General features: G+C 47.0%; 1 protein-coding gene across 1 annotated transcript in view; it reads left to right on the forward strand.

Moving 5' to 3' along the window:
* The window catches only part of Vps50 (vacuolar protein sorting 50), a 199,116-nt gene that overhangs the window by 172,753 nt on the left and 12,077 nt on the right, over positions 1-14,286 (forward strand). The window contains exons 24-25 of the mRNA XM_065439255.1: positions 2,752-2,873; positions 10,960-11,155. Coding sequence (XP_065295327.1) covers positions 2,752-2,873; positions 10,960-11,155 — 318 coding nt within the window. The remainder of the gene's footprint in view (positions 1-2,751; positions 2,874-10,959; positions 11,156-14,286) is intronic.

Genomic DNA, 14,286 nt, shown 5'->3' on the forward strand with positions numbered 1-14,286 from the left:
CGGCGGCCGCATTTCGATGGGGGTGAATTGCGAAAACACCCGTGTGCTTAGATTTAGGTGCACGTTAAAGAACCCCAGGTGGTCAAAATTTCCGGAGTCCTCCACTACGGCGTGCCTCATAATCAGAAAGTGGTTTTGGCACGTAAAACCCCAAATATTATTATTATTATTTCTTAACATGTGTCTGTATACTGCGCCACAAGCTACTGCCGGATTTTTGCTTACTTTCTTTGAAACGGATGAGAACCTTCTAATACTTTAGACACAATCCTTTCTTACAAGCCTGGTGAATCTTGGAGTACCTTGTCCTTAGCTGCTTGACATGCTGAGGAATATAGGCAGCTTTCCCGCTCTTTTTTCTACCGAGGACCAGTGGCAGCGGCAATCCCGTCTACCTGATGACCTTTCTCCATGCACTTTTTCTCCTGGTTCTTTGGTTCTTTGGTTTGGCTTAGGGTACCCGCTACCACACACTGCCTCTCCACTAAACTTGTTACTAAATATCATGGGCATTCTGGAGCAAATTTCATCTGTTAATTACCTCGTGGAGCCAGTCAGCCTGGTTTGGACCGCTACCTGTCACCGCAACGGTGACCATACACAGGCCCAGCCCAGGGCAGGTCTGCGAGCCCATATCTGGAAAACTAAATGCAGCAACTGATGGGGGTGCGGTTGCTGTTCGTTGAACTGAAGGTCTTCTGCTGCTGACAAAAACACCGAAAAGATGACCTCGACGATATATAAACAGGATGCCACCATCCCGGCAAAGCCTAAAGACAAAGGACCACCGACCTCGACATGCTTCTCGATCGCCATGCAGTCACCACCTTAGTGGACACAAGGGCCGACTACACAATGATGAGAGGACCCCTTGTCACCCAGTTGAAGGAAGTTAAGACTGCTTGGGAAGGCCCTCAAATCTGGACAACTGGAGGACACCTAATAACTCTGACTGGAATCTGCATGGCAAGAATTATGGTTCATGACCGGACTTACCCAGCACCTCCACCAGATGTCACGTAGTAGTGACGGTGAAGAAAGCAGCAAAGCTGGGAATGATGAAACTAGCGTTTTATTGGGCAAACTTGTGCCGTCAAAAACAGGCTTCCCTCAAAGAATGGCGACAGCGGCGAAAACAGTCAGCGATCATTGAAAATCTGATCAGCGGGTCAAGCGCGTTGGCTTTTATACATCGAAGGTTCCAGAGCTATTGTTGGTGCTCACATGTCTTCCAGAAAGTTCTACACCACTTGCGTCGTGCATACGTGAAATCAGATTACACAAGGTTCGATGACAACAGACTGCAGCTAGAACCATCAATAACATTAAAAAAACTTCCAGTACATGCAGGCGCGTCCTGCGCTTTGCGATAACATTTGTTAGGTGGTGAAATGCGGTCACTCGATAAAGATAAACAAGTAAACATGTCAATGTGTTAAGTTGTAGGGTTGACACAAGTACAGTTGAACCTGGATATAAGAAACTTCAATAGAGTCGACTTCGATTAATTTAACCCTGACAGGACCTACAAAATTGATCGAATTATCTAGCTGGTCGAATTAAACAGTACACAGAAAAAATACGAAACACGCTGCTGATTTGTGTGGTGGTATTTTCACTGTTATAACATGCCCTCGATTGATTATTTAGCAAGAAAAACAGGCAAGGGTCTAACATGTGCTGCACATTGGTAACCGGTTTTCTAAAGTCAGCTTCGCCGCAATGGAACCATGTTATGCAATAAAGCATACAAACACCCGAAGGTGGTTTTGGTTGTGTGTCCGACTGCATGGCACAGCAATTTACAGCCCAGTTTTCTTGAAAAGAAAGGAGGGGAGCACACCTTAGAATCATGTAAATATCATAGTGGGACATTGTTAGCTGCAATAATTGCTTTAAAATCCTCCTAGGGCAGGCTGAAAATAGGTGTTTTCGATGGGAGATGACGTGTGATCAACGCATGCACTGTCCCCCAAGCTTCGACAAGACAGACGCTGCCACTGATGGGGTCGTTATTAGGGTCACTATATGGGCTAGGTGTGTGCATGCTGATTGGTCAGGTTCGAATTACTTGGCGAAGGACAATTTTAGGATCGAAATAACGAAAGTTTGGGCCCATAAAAATGCATGGGAATGCCAAGACAGTGGAGAATTAGATTAAGGGACATGAGCCATGCCCAAGTGTTGGGGGACACAGACTTCATTTTGGGCCTTCGCAGTCTTTTGTGCTTGCTTTAGGTTCCTTTATTTGGCCAACAGTTTGCATCCCCCAATGCTTGGATGTGGCTTGTGTCCCCTAATCTGAACGCTTTATATATTGAAACTTCTGCGGACACAGATGCTCAAATGGTTGAATCACAAGTGGCTTCGTACAAATGCACCTCTCAAATCGCACACCATAGCAGAGCAGCATTGTGTTCCATATACAGTCCAAGTGCGATAAGATACTATTGCGCCCCACTTTATCAATGCTTTGGGTGTGAATGAAAGCGTGCAAGGGTGAGCCGAGAAGGATGGCAGCTTGATAAGCGCCATCCTTCTTTGCGGCCCCTTTTGTGTGAGAAAATCTATCGGTGATCGTACCAGTTTGCATAAAAGGTCTGATTTCAGTATAGCGAATTCATTATAGCGAAGCGAATTGGCAATTTTACCAACCTCTCCATGTCGAGGTTCAACTGTATAGGCATGTCTACATATGCTGTTTCCATCCTACTTGCCAGGCACCCATATTGAAAGCATGAACCCTTGCAGGAGTTGCAGCTGTTCCTGATGCGCCTCTCGGAAGTGGCCAAGCAGATCCCTCTGCCATCAGAGGCAACAGAAATTCTCTGGGAGCATGCCATACGCATAGCCCACCGTACCTTCATCGAAGGGTATGTCTGTCTAATATCTTACCTGTCTTTTGGCCTTGGTTCCGCTTTCTCTGTTAGCTTTGATACTGCTAGATTCTACCATTCAGTTAGAACTATGACTAGCTCTTGTTCGGTCTTACCATGTTGATGCATTGGTTAAAAGCTATATACTCTATCATTTCTTGGGCAGACTTTCCATGGAAACTGCATAATAAAAGTGAACTGAGCAATTTGATATTGATTCATGTTGAAAAAAAAAATAAGTGCATACATGGACAAAGGCTTGGAAAAGAGGAGCGCTTGTGTTGCATTCTCTTCCCTACATCCTCGTCTGTTATTGCACAAAATATTTTTTAACGGAGCTGCATGTTCACAGCATGAACCCAATTTTTTTCCATGCGCAGAATTGCTGTTTCCTTAATTGATTGATCATCCCAGCCTTCCTTGTCAGCTTTCCCAAAACTTGGGTCTAGATCTTTTGTGCAGAAACAGAAGCATGGTGTACTTGAACGATGTTGCATGAAAGACTGAATTAGTTTAACTGGCTCACAAAAACTGTTTCTTTGTAATGACTGTACCTCATGTCTCTTTCAGTTTACATCCAGCAGACAAAATATTCGATTTCGTTTTAAAGCTGCTTGGTTTGACTATAATAGGACATTGTTTATTATTGCGGAAACGACCAAGCCTGTGAGCTTGCTCGGTATCAGAACTCGAGATTGTTACTTCAAGGTGCTCCGCACAGAATGATATGATATGCGACTTAGACTTCGCCCACATTTCGTCACTGGCGTCTGCAATTCCGAAAAACAGCAGGTTGTTTCAGCGAAGGCAGTTCTCTGAGTCGTCACACTTCCCTGCAAGCTCCTTGATTTCTGAGGACACCTTTTCAAGGACAGCATTAGCGATGGGTTGATCATTAAATTGGAAGACTTCAACATTTTTTTCTAGTTCATCAAAACAGCTGGCGAGACCACTGACAAGATTTTCTATATTTGTCTGAGCTGAACGGATCAAAGCAAGCTCGGACAAGAGGGTGTTTTGTGAGAGCTCCATTTGGGCAGTGGCCTCTGATATGGATTCAAGGGTTTGGGGTCCAGGGTACAATTCAATCTCGCCAGAAAAAAGGAAAAGAAAAGCCAGGTGGCCATTGATACAGAAAGAACAAAGCATCTGGCCTAACAGCCACCACTAACTGTCAAGGGAAGCCAGGAGGCACAGCACTGCAAATAAGGAAGGATCACTACATCGATTGCATTTTGCGTTCGGGAGATAACTAACCTGCAGCAGAATGGGCATCTTTGAGACCTCTCCCAGTGCTATAGCATGCCCGAACTGGCCCCCGGACGACAGCAGTTTATGTATACCAGGCGGGTCACCAGCGCTGATTGTAACGCTCATTTAAAGGGACACTAAAGGCAAACACGAAGTCGACGTGGACTGTTTAAATACCATTCCAGAAACCTCGCTACGCTTGTTTAGTGCCAAGAAAAGACTTAGATTATGGGAAAATTGCATGTGAAGGGTCCAAATACCTATTTGGAAATTCAGATCTCCTGCCACCAAACCGGGGGAGTGGGGATGTTGCATACACCATCCCCACCCTTTGCTGCTGTCGCTGAGTAAAACGGCACCCGACAGACAGCCCTACCGAGCAAAGACAAAGCGGCGGATTTGCCGCTGCAGCTGCATTTTGGTCAAGACCATTTGGGCATCCCACGTCATCACATGAAAGTTGAATTCTCTGCTACTTGTAGCTTGTGCGAGTTTCACTAGCCAGCAAAACCATCACAGCACTATGCAATAGTGAAACCAGTGAAACACTAAAGCGTGGGCGGCACATTCCGACCAGCTGCATCATTTTCAAGGGTAATTTCATTGAGTTTTTTTCTCTAAAATATGCAATAGAACTGGACAAGTAGCATATTATTTCGTCTTATAATACAATGCAGTGATGTTTTGGGAAACGAGTGGTGAAGTACTAGTGACAGAGTTTAACTGAGGAGTGCTTTCATCTTCAAGCAAGTACTTGAATGTCTCGGGAGAGTCTCTAATCATGTGCTGCATTTACCTCGAATTCTCGAATATTAAAGCTCTGTTCATGATAATATTGACGCCTTAGAGATTCTCAAGCACTAATCTATCACTTTAGCTTGACTTAATATTGGCCTTTAGTGTCTCTTTAACCCTTTGCACAATCCACATTTACCCAATTTATGGTCTTAACAGTCAGGAGCCATTTCACTTATTCAGAAGCCTTCCAGTAAAAGTGCTCAGGTAAACAAAGGCATTTTAAGTGGTTTATTTCAGAAAGTGTATTTATTCCTGAGGTCCTCATCAGTACTAGCACTGTGTGGTGGCGCTCAAAACTTTCTTCTAAGTGGAGGCCAGAATTTACATTGCAAGTCTGTAGGGTCTTATTGTCACTTTCTTCAAAAGTGTTGTCATCTGAGGACGTTTGGTGAACATCTAAAGGTGAGATATACTCATCCACGGCACTAAAATCATCTTCTGATTCACAAAACTCACGTGAGCTTCGTTCATAAAACATATGCACAAAATCTGTAGCCATTCTGTTGACGCTTTGCACCACAAATCCTGCGAAAGTATCTTCATGCATGAAGTAAGGGAAAAAAACAAAATACTGCCATCACCTGGAGACATTGCAAAGCACTCCTATTAGTTGAAAATGTTCCTGAAAGCTAGCCCTACCAACCCAAATAACAGGTGAATGCAAGCACACACACATTAGGTGTGTCTCAAACGTGACCAAACCTAAAGTTTTTGCATGTCGGGAATATGCCCTCAGGGTCAAACAGGTACACAGAGGCTGGAGCAGTGGGATAAGTATGTGAAAAGAAAATCAGAACCAAAAAGTTAAATTGATTCACTGCACTAATGATGCAAACCTTGTACGAATTGATAAGGTTATGATGGTGATTAGAGGGACAATGAGCACCACGTTTAGCTCGCTCATTATAATTTTATGGGTAGTGCAGTTATGTATAATCTTGTGTCAGACTCACTGGTGACAAGGGGATGGTTTCATTCTCTTCCTCGTGTGAATGGAAGGTGAGATATTGTTACGGGGTTAAAAACTGGCAGACGTATATTTATAGGATATTTACAATAATTGTAGCAGCTGACAAAATCGTAGACAGCACGCGAAGTCCAGAGATCGTCTTCTTCCGACCAAGATGAAAACATCTTCTTTGTCAGCTTGTCACATGACCCCCGGTGGCTGAAGCACCGGCTCGGTGTTTGTTAGGAGGCGGGCGAGTAATACAACTTAAAACGCGAGACGTGGACCCCGTCGGAGCAATGCTGAGCCGCGGTTGGCTGAAAAGGAGCGATTTCGTACATGACATCAGTTACTTGACGCAAGAAATGGTAAGGGCCAGAGTAGCGTGAAAGTAACTTCTCTGAGAGGCCAACGCGTCGCAACGCCGACAGAAGAAGAGCCAGGGCACCCGGTGTGTAATGGATGTCACAATGACAGGCGTCATATAAGCACCTCTGATTGTCCTGCAACTCCGCAAGTCACCGTCAGGCTTCGTGAGGCAACGTGAGGCATGCTTCTTGTGCTTTGAATATGGCTTCACGAGCGTACTCGGATGTGGAATTCAAACTAGCAGGCAGAACGGTGTCGAAAGGTAGCGTAGAGTCGCGGCAAAACAAGAGGAAGAATGGAGAGAAGCCTGCGATATCTTGGCGAGACGAATTATAGGCGAAAGTAATGAATGGCAGCGTAACGTCCCAGTCGCGATGGTCAGTGGAGACATACATGGACAGCATGTCAGTAAGGGTGTGGTTAAGGCACTCGGTTAGGCCGTTAGTTTGTAGATGGTAAGCAGTAGCAAGTTTGTGTTTAGTCACACACGAGTGTAAAATGTTATTGACAACTTTAGAAAGAAAGTAGCGGCCTCGGTCGGGGAGGAGCTGTCGAGGGGTGCCGTGGAGAAGGATGACGTTCTCTAGTAGGAAGTCTGTGACATCGGTTGCACAGCTTGTCGGAAGAGCCCGTGTGATCGCATATCGGGTGGCATAGTCTGTTGCTACAGCAATCCACTTGTTTCCTGAAGCAGACATAGGAAAAGGGCCTAAAAGATCAACGCCTATACGGAAGACTGGTTCTGATGGTACTTCAAGTGGTTGAAGGCGACCAGCAGGGAGTGTGGTCAGCTTTTTGCATCGTTGACAAAGGTCACACGCAGCGACATAATGGAAGACATCAGACCAGGCCAAAATAAGCGCCTACGAACGCGGTCATAAGTCTGTGACACGCCAAGCAGTCAGTACATCATGAAGCTGGACGAGAACAGTCTGATGCAGATGCTCAGGCACTACGATGAGTCGGTCAGGGCCGTCCGAGCACATGTTAGAGCGGTACAATATATCATCTTGAAGTTCAAACATGCAAAGGGAAGGATCGGGCGTCGTTGAAGTGAGCCGTTGAATAAGGTTTTGCAAAAAGGCGTCCCGACGTTGTTCAGCTCCAATATCGCAAAAAGCAGCCAGAGAGAGAACGGTGACAGGCATGCCAGCCGCAGAAATGTCAGGAGGGTCGACAGGATGGCGCGACAAACAGTCCGCATCTTGTTGTAACCAGCTGGTCTTGTATACGACTGAATAGTTGTATTCTTGAAGGTGCAGAGCCTAGCGGCCAAGGTGCCCGAAGGATCTCTGAGGGACGAAAGCTAACACAGAGCGTGATCAGTGATGGCTGTGAATTGGCGGCCGTACAAATAGGGGCGGAATTTACCCACTGCCCAAACTAGAGCCAGACATTCACGTTCGAATAACTGCGCCCAGCAGAGGAAAGAAGCCGTTTGGTGTAGGCAATAACACATTCTCACTCTTGTTTCTTTGCCAAGATAGCTCCAATACCATGGCCACTAGCATCGGTACGGACTTCTGTTAGAGCTGACGCATCAAAGTGAGCGAGGATGAGCGAGGACGTAAGCAGCCCAATCAGCTCGGTGAAAGCACCAGCTTGCTTCGGGCCCCAAATGAATGGAGCATCTTTCTTGAGAAGCTGATTGAGAGGGCGTGCAACATTCGAAAAATTTCGCACAAACCGACAGAAGTAGGAGCAAAGGCCAAAGAAGCTGCGAACATCCTTGGCATATCTTAGCACGAGAAATTCTTTCAGTGCCCGTATTTTATCGTGATCAGGGCGTACACCAGAAGAGTCGACGAGATGCCCAAGCACAGAAATTTAACGACGACCGAAGTGGCACTTGGACAAATTTAGTTGTAGCCCCGCATGACAGAAAACGGATAGTTCGTCAAGGCGTTCAAGGTGTGTCGCAAAAGTCGGGGGAAAAATGATCACGGTGTCCAGGTAACAGAGGCAGATAGACCACTTGAAACGGTGTAGGTGGGCGTCCATCATTTATTCAAATGTGGCTGGGGCATTACATAAACCGAAAGGCATCACTTTGAACTGATACAGGCCATTGGGAGTAATAAAAGCTGTCTTCTTGCGGTCCATGTCATCGACGGCAATTTGCCAGTAGCTGGAGCGAAAGTCGATGGACGAAAAATATTGTGCTCCGTGCAGGCAATCCAGGGCATCGTCAATGCGCGGTAGTGGATAGACATCTTCCTTTGTTACCTTGTTGAGGTGTCGATAATCGACGCAAAATCGCCAACTGTTGTCCTTCTTTGGCATCTTGTCAACTTCATGTTGGATGATATGGCCGATGATACGGCAGATGATATGGCGATTGGATGATATGATATGGGGACAGGCTCCATGGGCTGCAAGAAGGTTCGATGATTCGACGGTTCGACGATGATTCGAGAAGGTTCGACGAAGGCAAGCTATAAGTCAACGAGTTCACGTCTGAACAGTTCTTGTCAAGAGGTGCGTCAAAGATGGTCACTGAATCGGCAGGCTGAAGATGTCCAAGGCACTCGCCACGACGTAAGACGAGGGGCATGGCCTTAGTGTTGGAAATGAGCAGTCGCGTGCAGCCACCGCTAACAGTTAGGACAGCGAAGGGAAGGGAACACCATCGGCGAACAAAAATGTCCGATGGGACAAACAGGGCAGTAGTGTCAGTGGCGAAAGTAGAGCAGGCATTCACAATCACAGAACAGTGTGGAGGGATCGTGGTGTCTTCTGTAACGGCCAGTTTGTCACCAAAATCGTCAGTCATGTAAATGGGTATCGGGAAGTGGAGAAAATTCAACTTCAGCGCGAGAACAATCAATGATGGCCTGATGATTGGAAAGGAAGTCCCACCTCAAGATGAAGTCGTATGAACAGGATCAGAGGACGACGAACTCGACTGCATACATGTATCCTTGAATGACGATGCGGGCGATACATGCGGCAACAGGGGTAATGCACTGTGAACTTGCTGTCCGTAGTGACAGCGCAGACAAGGGTGTTATTACTTTTCGAAGCTTGCGGCAAAGTTCTTCCGTAACTACTGAAACGGCGGCGCCTGTGTCGACTAATGCCAGTGTGACGGCTCCTTCTACAGATACTTTGATCACATTTGTCGGAAGAGGGCGAGGCTTTGTGTGGTTCGACTGGAACGCAGTTCTTGCCTCTTGAACTGCAGCTAGTTTTCCTGCTCCGATGGGGCCGGACACCGCCGCATGGGAGAAAGTGAGCGGCGACAAGGGGATGGCGAGCGACGATCACAGGCAGAAGGAATGGTGTTGCTCGTAGACGGCAAGTGCGAGTCATTTGGTGGCGAGAAGGACGAAGCTGGCGAAGCGTGGGAGCAGACTGGTTGGTCATTAGCTTCAAGCCATAAGCGACGGCGACAGTGCCGTGCCACGTGACCAGGGATTCCACAGAAGAAGCACTAGGGGCGATTGTCGGGTGTATGCCAGGGTCCCGTGCTGGCTGGTGATCTGGTGGTGTACACTGGAGGGATTGAACGTGGCGGTGCAGCAAACGGTGGTGCTGAAAAAGTCGATGGAGGTGGTCGTGCTGCAACTTCGGCGTAGCTTAGAGGTACAGGCAATGGTGGCGCTGCACGAGGGGACTGAATAGCTTCGGACACTTGTTCCTGAAGCATCTTACGCAACGTAGGAGCCAAGGTCGGCGTGGGCCCTGGGACAGCGGTGAGTAGGGATAGCTGGCAAGCGACTTCAGAGCGTATAAATTCCTTGATTTCGCCGAGCAGATGGTCGTTGTTAGTCACAGCGGCTAAACTTGTAATTGAAGTATTGGGGACTGAAGCACATTAAGTGAGTAGACATTGCCTCCTGAGTTCGTCGTAGCTTTGACAAAGTTCAGCGACTTCAACCACGGTCCGCGGGCTTTTTGAGAGGAGCATTTGGAAGGCGTCGTCTTCGATGCCCTTCATTACGTGACGGATCTTGCCAGACTCAGTCATCGATGGATCGACACGCTTGCAAAGGCCCACAACATCCTCTATGTACTTGGTGAAGTTTTCACCGGGCTGTTGGGAATGGCTGCGCAAGCGCTCTTTGGCACGGAGCTTTCGCACCTCTGGGCGACCAAAGACTTGCATAATGCGCACCTTGAAATCTGGCCAGGTGCCGAGGTTGGATTCATGGTTGTCGTACCACACGCTACCAACCCCCGTGAGATAGAAGTTCACGTAACTGAGCTTCGCAGCATCATCCCATTTATTGTGGGCACTCACCCACTCATATGTCAAGAGCAAATCTTCTACGTCGTATTCGTCGGAACTGCTGAAGATCGGAGGATCGCGTTGACGGACTAAGCCAGGACAAATCAATGTTGGCAATGCCAGAGGTGTTGTTTGATAGGCGTCGTCAGGTATAATGGTCAGCAGAGTCTGATTACGTGGTTCCAGGGTAGTTGGGGAAGTACTGCCCTGCACCTCTACCAAATATGTAATGCAGTTTATTGAGCAGTCAGGAACGCGACTGTCTCAGCCAAGCGTCAGACACTGAGAGCGCGAGCCCCTCTTCATCGGCGGGTTGATGATGATAGTGCGTCCATAGGGCGCGCCAGTCTTCTTTGCTACACTATTGTTATTACTATTATTATTATTGTTGTTGTTGTTGTTATTACTATTATTATTATTATTATTATTATTAGGTGGGAGAACCTGCCCCAACAAGCAGCCCTGTTTTGTGGCTTGTTGTGCAGCTTCTCGCAGGCAAAACGCTGCACCCCGGAGGGCCGTGCGCAGATGCAGCTGGACCACCAGCAGTTTGTGAGCAAAGTGGAGAAGCTGCGTGAGCAACGCCAGCCTCTGCCAGACAAGGAGCTAGTCGAGGCGTACATCAAGGCCTACTACCTCATGGAGCGCAGCCTGCGTGACTGGATTGTCGCCCACTCCAAGGTGCGTGCTTGTCTGCTTTAGCAGGACTGGTTCAACGTGAACAAGATTCCGAGATAAGTGTTGTCATGCTGCACTCTCTAACTCAGGGAAATGTATCGCAGATTTCATCATCATCATCAGCCTATTTATGTCCACTGCAGAATGAAGGCCTCTCCATAATTACATTCTTTAGCGCAAATCAATGAACACAAGAAAGACGACAGGACAAGGCACTACTCTCAGTTGACATCATTTTATTGCGTCACTTCTTTATAGACAGCAGAATCTAGAGGAACATTCACAGTGCAGGAACCACCAACATCTGATCACAAGAGCGCACTTATACGACAGAATCGAAGAAACCATATTCAGCACTGTACAAGGTTTAAGAAGGCACACATGTGACCCCAATGACTGTATGAAGAAAGCTTTCGATAACTCTCGGGCGGTGATATCACGGCTGTTTTTCGAAGTCATAGTATCACGAAACATGGCTTTGCACTTGCAACATTGTAAAATATGCAATTGCAAAGCCATGTTTCGTGATACTACGATTTCGAAAAAGAGTGGTGATATCACCGCCCGAGAGTTATCAGAAGCATTCTTCATACAGTCATTGGGGTCACAGTGCATTAGTGTGCCTTCTTAAACCTTGTACAGTGCTGAATATGGTTTCTTGGATTCTGTCGTGTGAGTGCGCTCTTGTGATCAGATGTTGGTGCTTCCTGCACATGGTGCTCACTGTGCATGTTCCTCTAGATTCTGCTGTCTATAAAGGAGTGACGCAATAAAACATGTCACTTGAGAGTAGCGCCTTGTCCTGGGGGGGGGGGTCATCTTTCTTGTGTCTGGTATTTTGCGCCAAACAAAGTAATTATGGATTCACACCAACTAGTCTGTCAATGCATTGTGCTGAAGGCCTCTGCCTGTGATCTCCAATTACCCCTGTCCTGGTCCATCCAATTCCAGCCTGCGCCCTCAAATTTCCTGTTGAAAAAGATAGTGGCAAGAGAACCAGTGCTTTATGCCCAAAGCCTCTCGGCAACACCTTGGCATAATTTGTTGCACTGCTAATGACACTGAACCCGATGGCCGGTGGCACCTGCAATTCTATTTACATGGCATCCTTGTAAAATCGTGAATTATTATTTGCTAGGTTTTCGTTGGGGAGCTGGTGACAATTGTCTGCTTCAGCACTGGCTTCAGAAAAATCCGTCACGTGGGCAGTCTGCAGAGTGTGATGTTATGAAGATGCAGTGTTGCTGCCATCACATTGCGTGCTGGCAAAAAAGGAATGGATAAAAAAGAGAAAAATCAACAACTTCTGCTCGCATAGGTTTCCTCGGAAAGTAAGATTAACAGGTTGGGTTAAGTTTTCAATACTTTCGTGGCAAAGATTGTTGTTCAGTGTGCCAAGAGATGGAAAGGTCAACATAGTCATGTGCTCTTTTTGCCCGTATTATGTCCATTTTTTTTACAAATGTGGAGCTTGTTTATGAGTTTGTTGCAGTACTGCTTGAGCATCACCTGCTATGAAGCCTGCAGCTTGCCTCTTTTTCTAGAGTTTAAACAGCCACTTGTTCCTGAACCCAAGTATCTTTCACAGTGGATGCAATTTATTAGAAGCCACTAACACAGTCACTTGAGACCTGGTGGTACATCTCACAAACTAATCAATAATGGGACTGATTTTTGGAGTTCTGGCAGCCCACTGGCTGCCAGACAGCAGCCAGCTAGTTCCGGTCCTGATAGGAAGTCACGTGGGCTGGGATCCCAAGACACACCGAAGCTGGCCGAAGCTTGCAAAATCGAACACCAGGACATCTGGCCATATGTAAACATGCTACCGGCATGGCAGCACCTGGCGAGGCTGGTGTGCGCTCGTTGTAGTCTGCCCATTTTTGTGTTGCCAGCTTGAAAAGATATACAGCTGCATTCATGGGTACAATCACTTTCGCAAGATTTAGCGCAACTCAGCACAGGAAGCGCACTCCGCCAACCTCACCTTGCACAATGGAACAGACAGCCTCTGACGCATCCGATGCCAAGACGCAAAATCGCTCCTAAAAGTGATTGTATCACCGAAAGCGATCACTTGAGGATTCGTGCTCACAGCAATCACGGTGGGCGACATTGATGAGTTGGTGTTGTGTCATCACTTGACAAGACATGAAAAAGCAGGATATCAGGTGCGACTTAGGCACAAAAATTTTCGTGCGGACCTGCTTGGGCTTCGATTTCAGAAAGTTTGCTTCAGCTGATCGTGCTCCTCATTTTGACCCTAAGGAGCTGGAGATGCGGCTGACGCATGAAAATACATGCCGCTTGTGACCAGCAAAATGTTTCACAATGTTGGTTGTGATTATGAGAGTGTAATGGGTGCACTGAACAGTTCCGTGGGTAATGTCTCTTCGTAACCGAGGAGGCAGGTGATGCAGAGCAGGAACAGCTGGTTGCCCGAACGGCTCACACTCGTGCCAAGCACTGGCGATCCGGCTGGCCCACTGGTTGCACAGCAGGCATGGCAGAGACGATCTGGCTGGCCTTGTTCTTGTGCTCTGCTTCTTCATTACAAGAGCAATATGCTAATGTATGTGTTCCTAATGAATGTATGCCTATTACTCAACCAGTGCATTCTTAACATCAATGGCCTGCAGTTCGAACACATATATCGGTTTCGAGCTGCCACCCAAGCATACGACGTAGTGACGAAACGAACACGGCTGAGCTAGCTGCAACGCCTTCACTAGGTGCAGAAAAAAAAAGATATCACCGCATACATAGGCAAGAAATGTGAAAAGAAACACCACCAGAGAACGATGAAATGAAAATGTACCGCAATGTTGGTGAATGAGCGCATACAACTTGCGCGGAACATGATGCAGATAACATGCACGTGTGAGAGCGCGGCGCGCTGTTCACCACCTGGAAGAGGCCTTGACGGGACACAGACACAAAAGCTTCAAATGGTTCACCACCGCTCGTATCACACTGTCTCGCAATGTAGAATGGTGCATTAAAGCCTAAGAAGATAACGCTAGAAGTAAGGAAATCTGATGATGATCGTAGCCATTTGGCTGAGCAAAGTAAATTTAAGTCCTCAAGCACCCGCTTTGCAATTCGTCAAATCCCCACAAAGATGGTGCCGACCG

Source organism: Dermacentor albipictus, chromosome 1, assembly GCF_038994185.2.
Source record: "Dermacentor albipictus isolate Rhodes 1998 colony chromosome 1, USDA_Dalb.pri_finalv2, whole genome shotgun sequence".
Lineage (NCBI taxonomy): Eukaryota > Metazoa > Arthropoda > Arachnida > Ixodida > Ixodidae > Dermacentor > Dermacentor albipictus.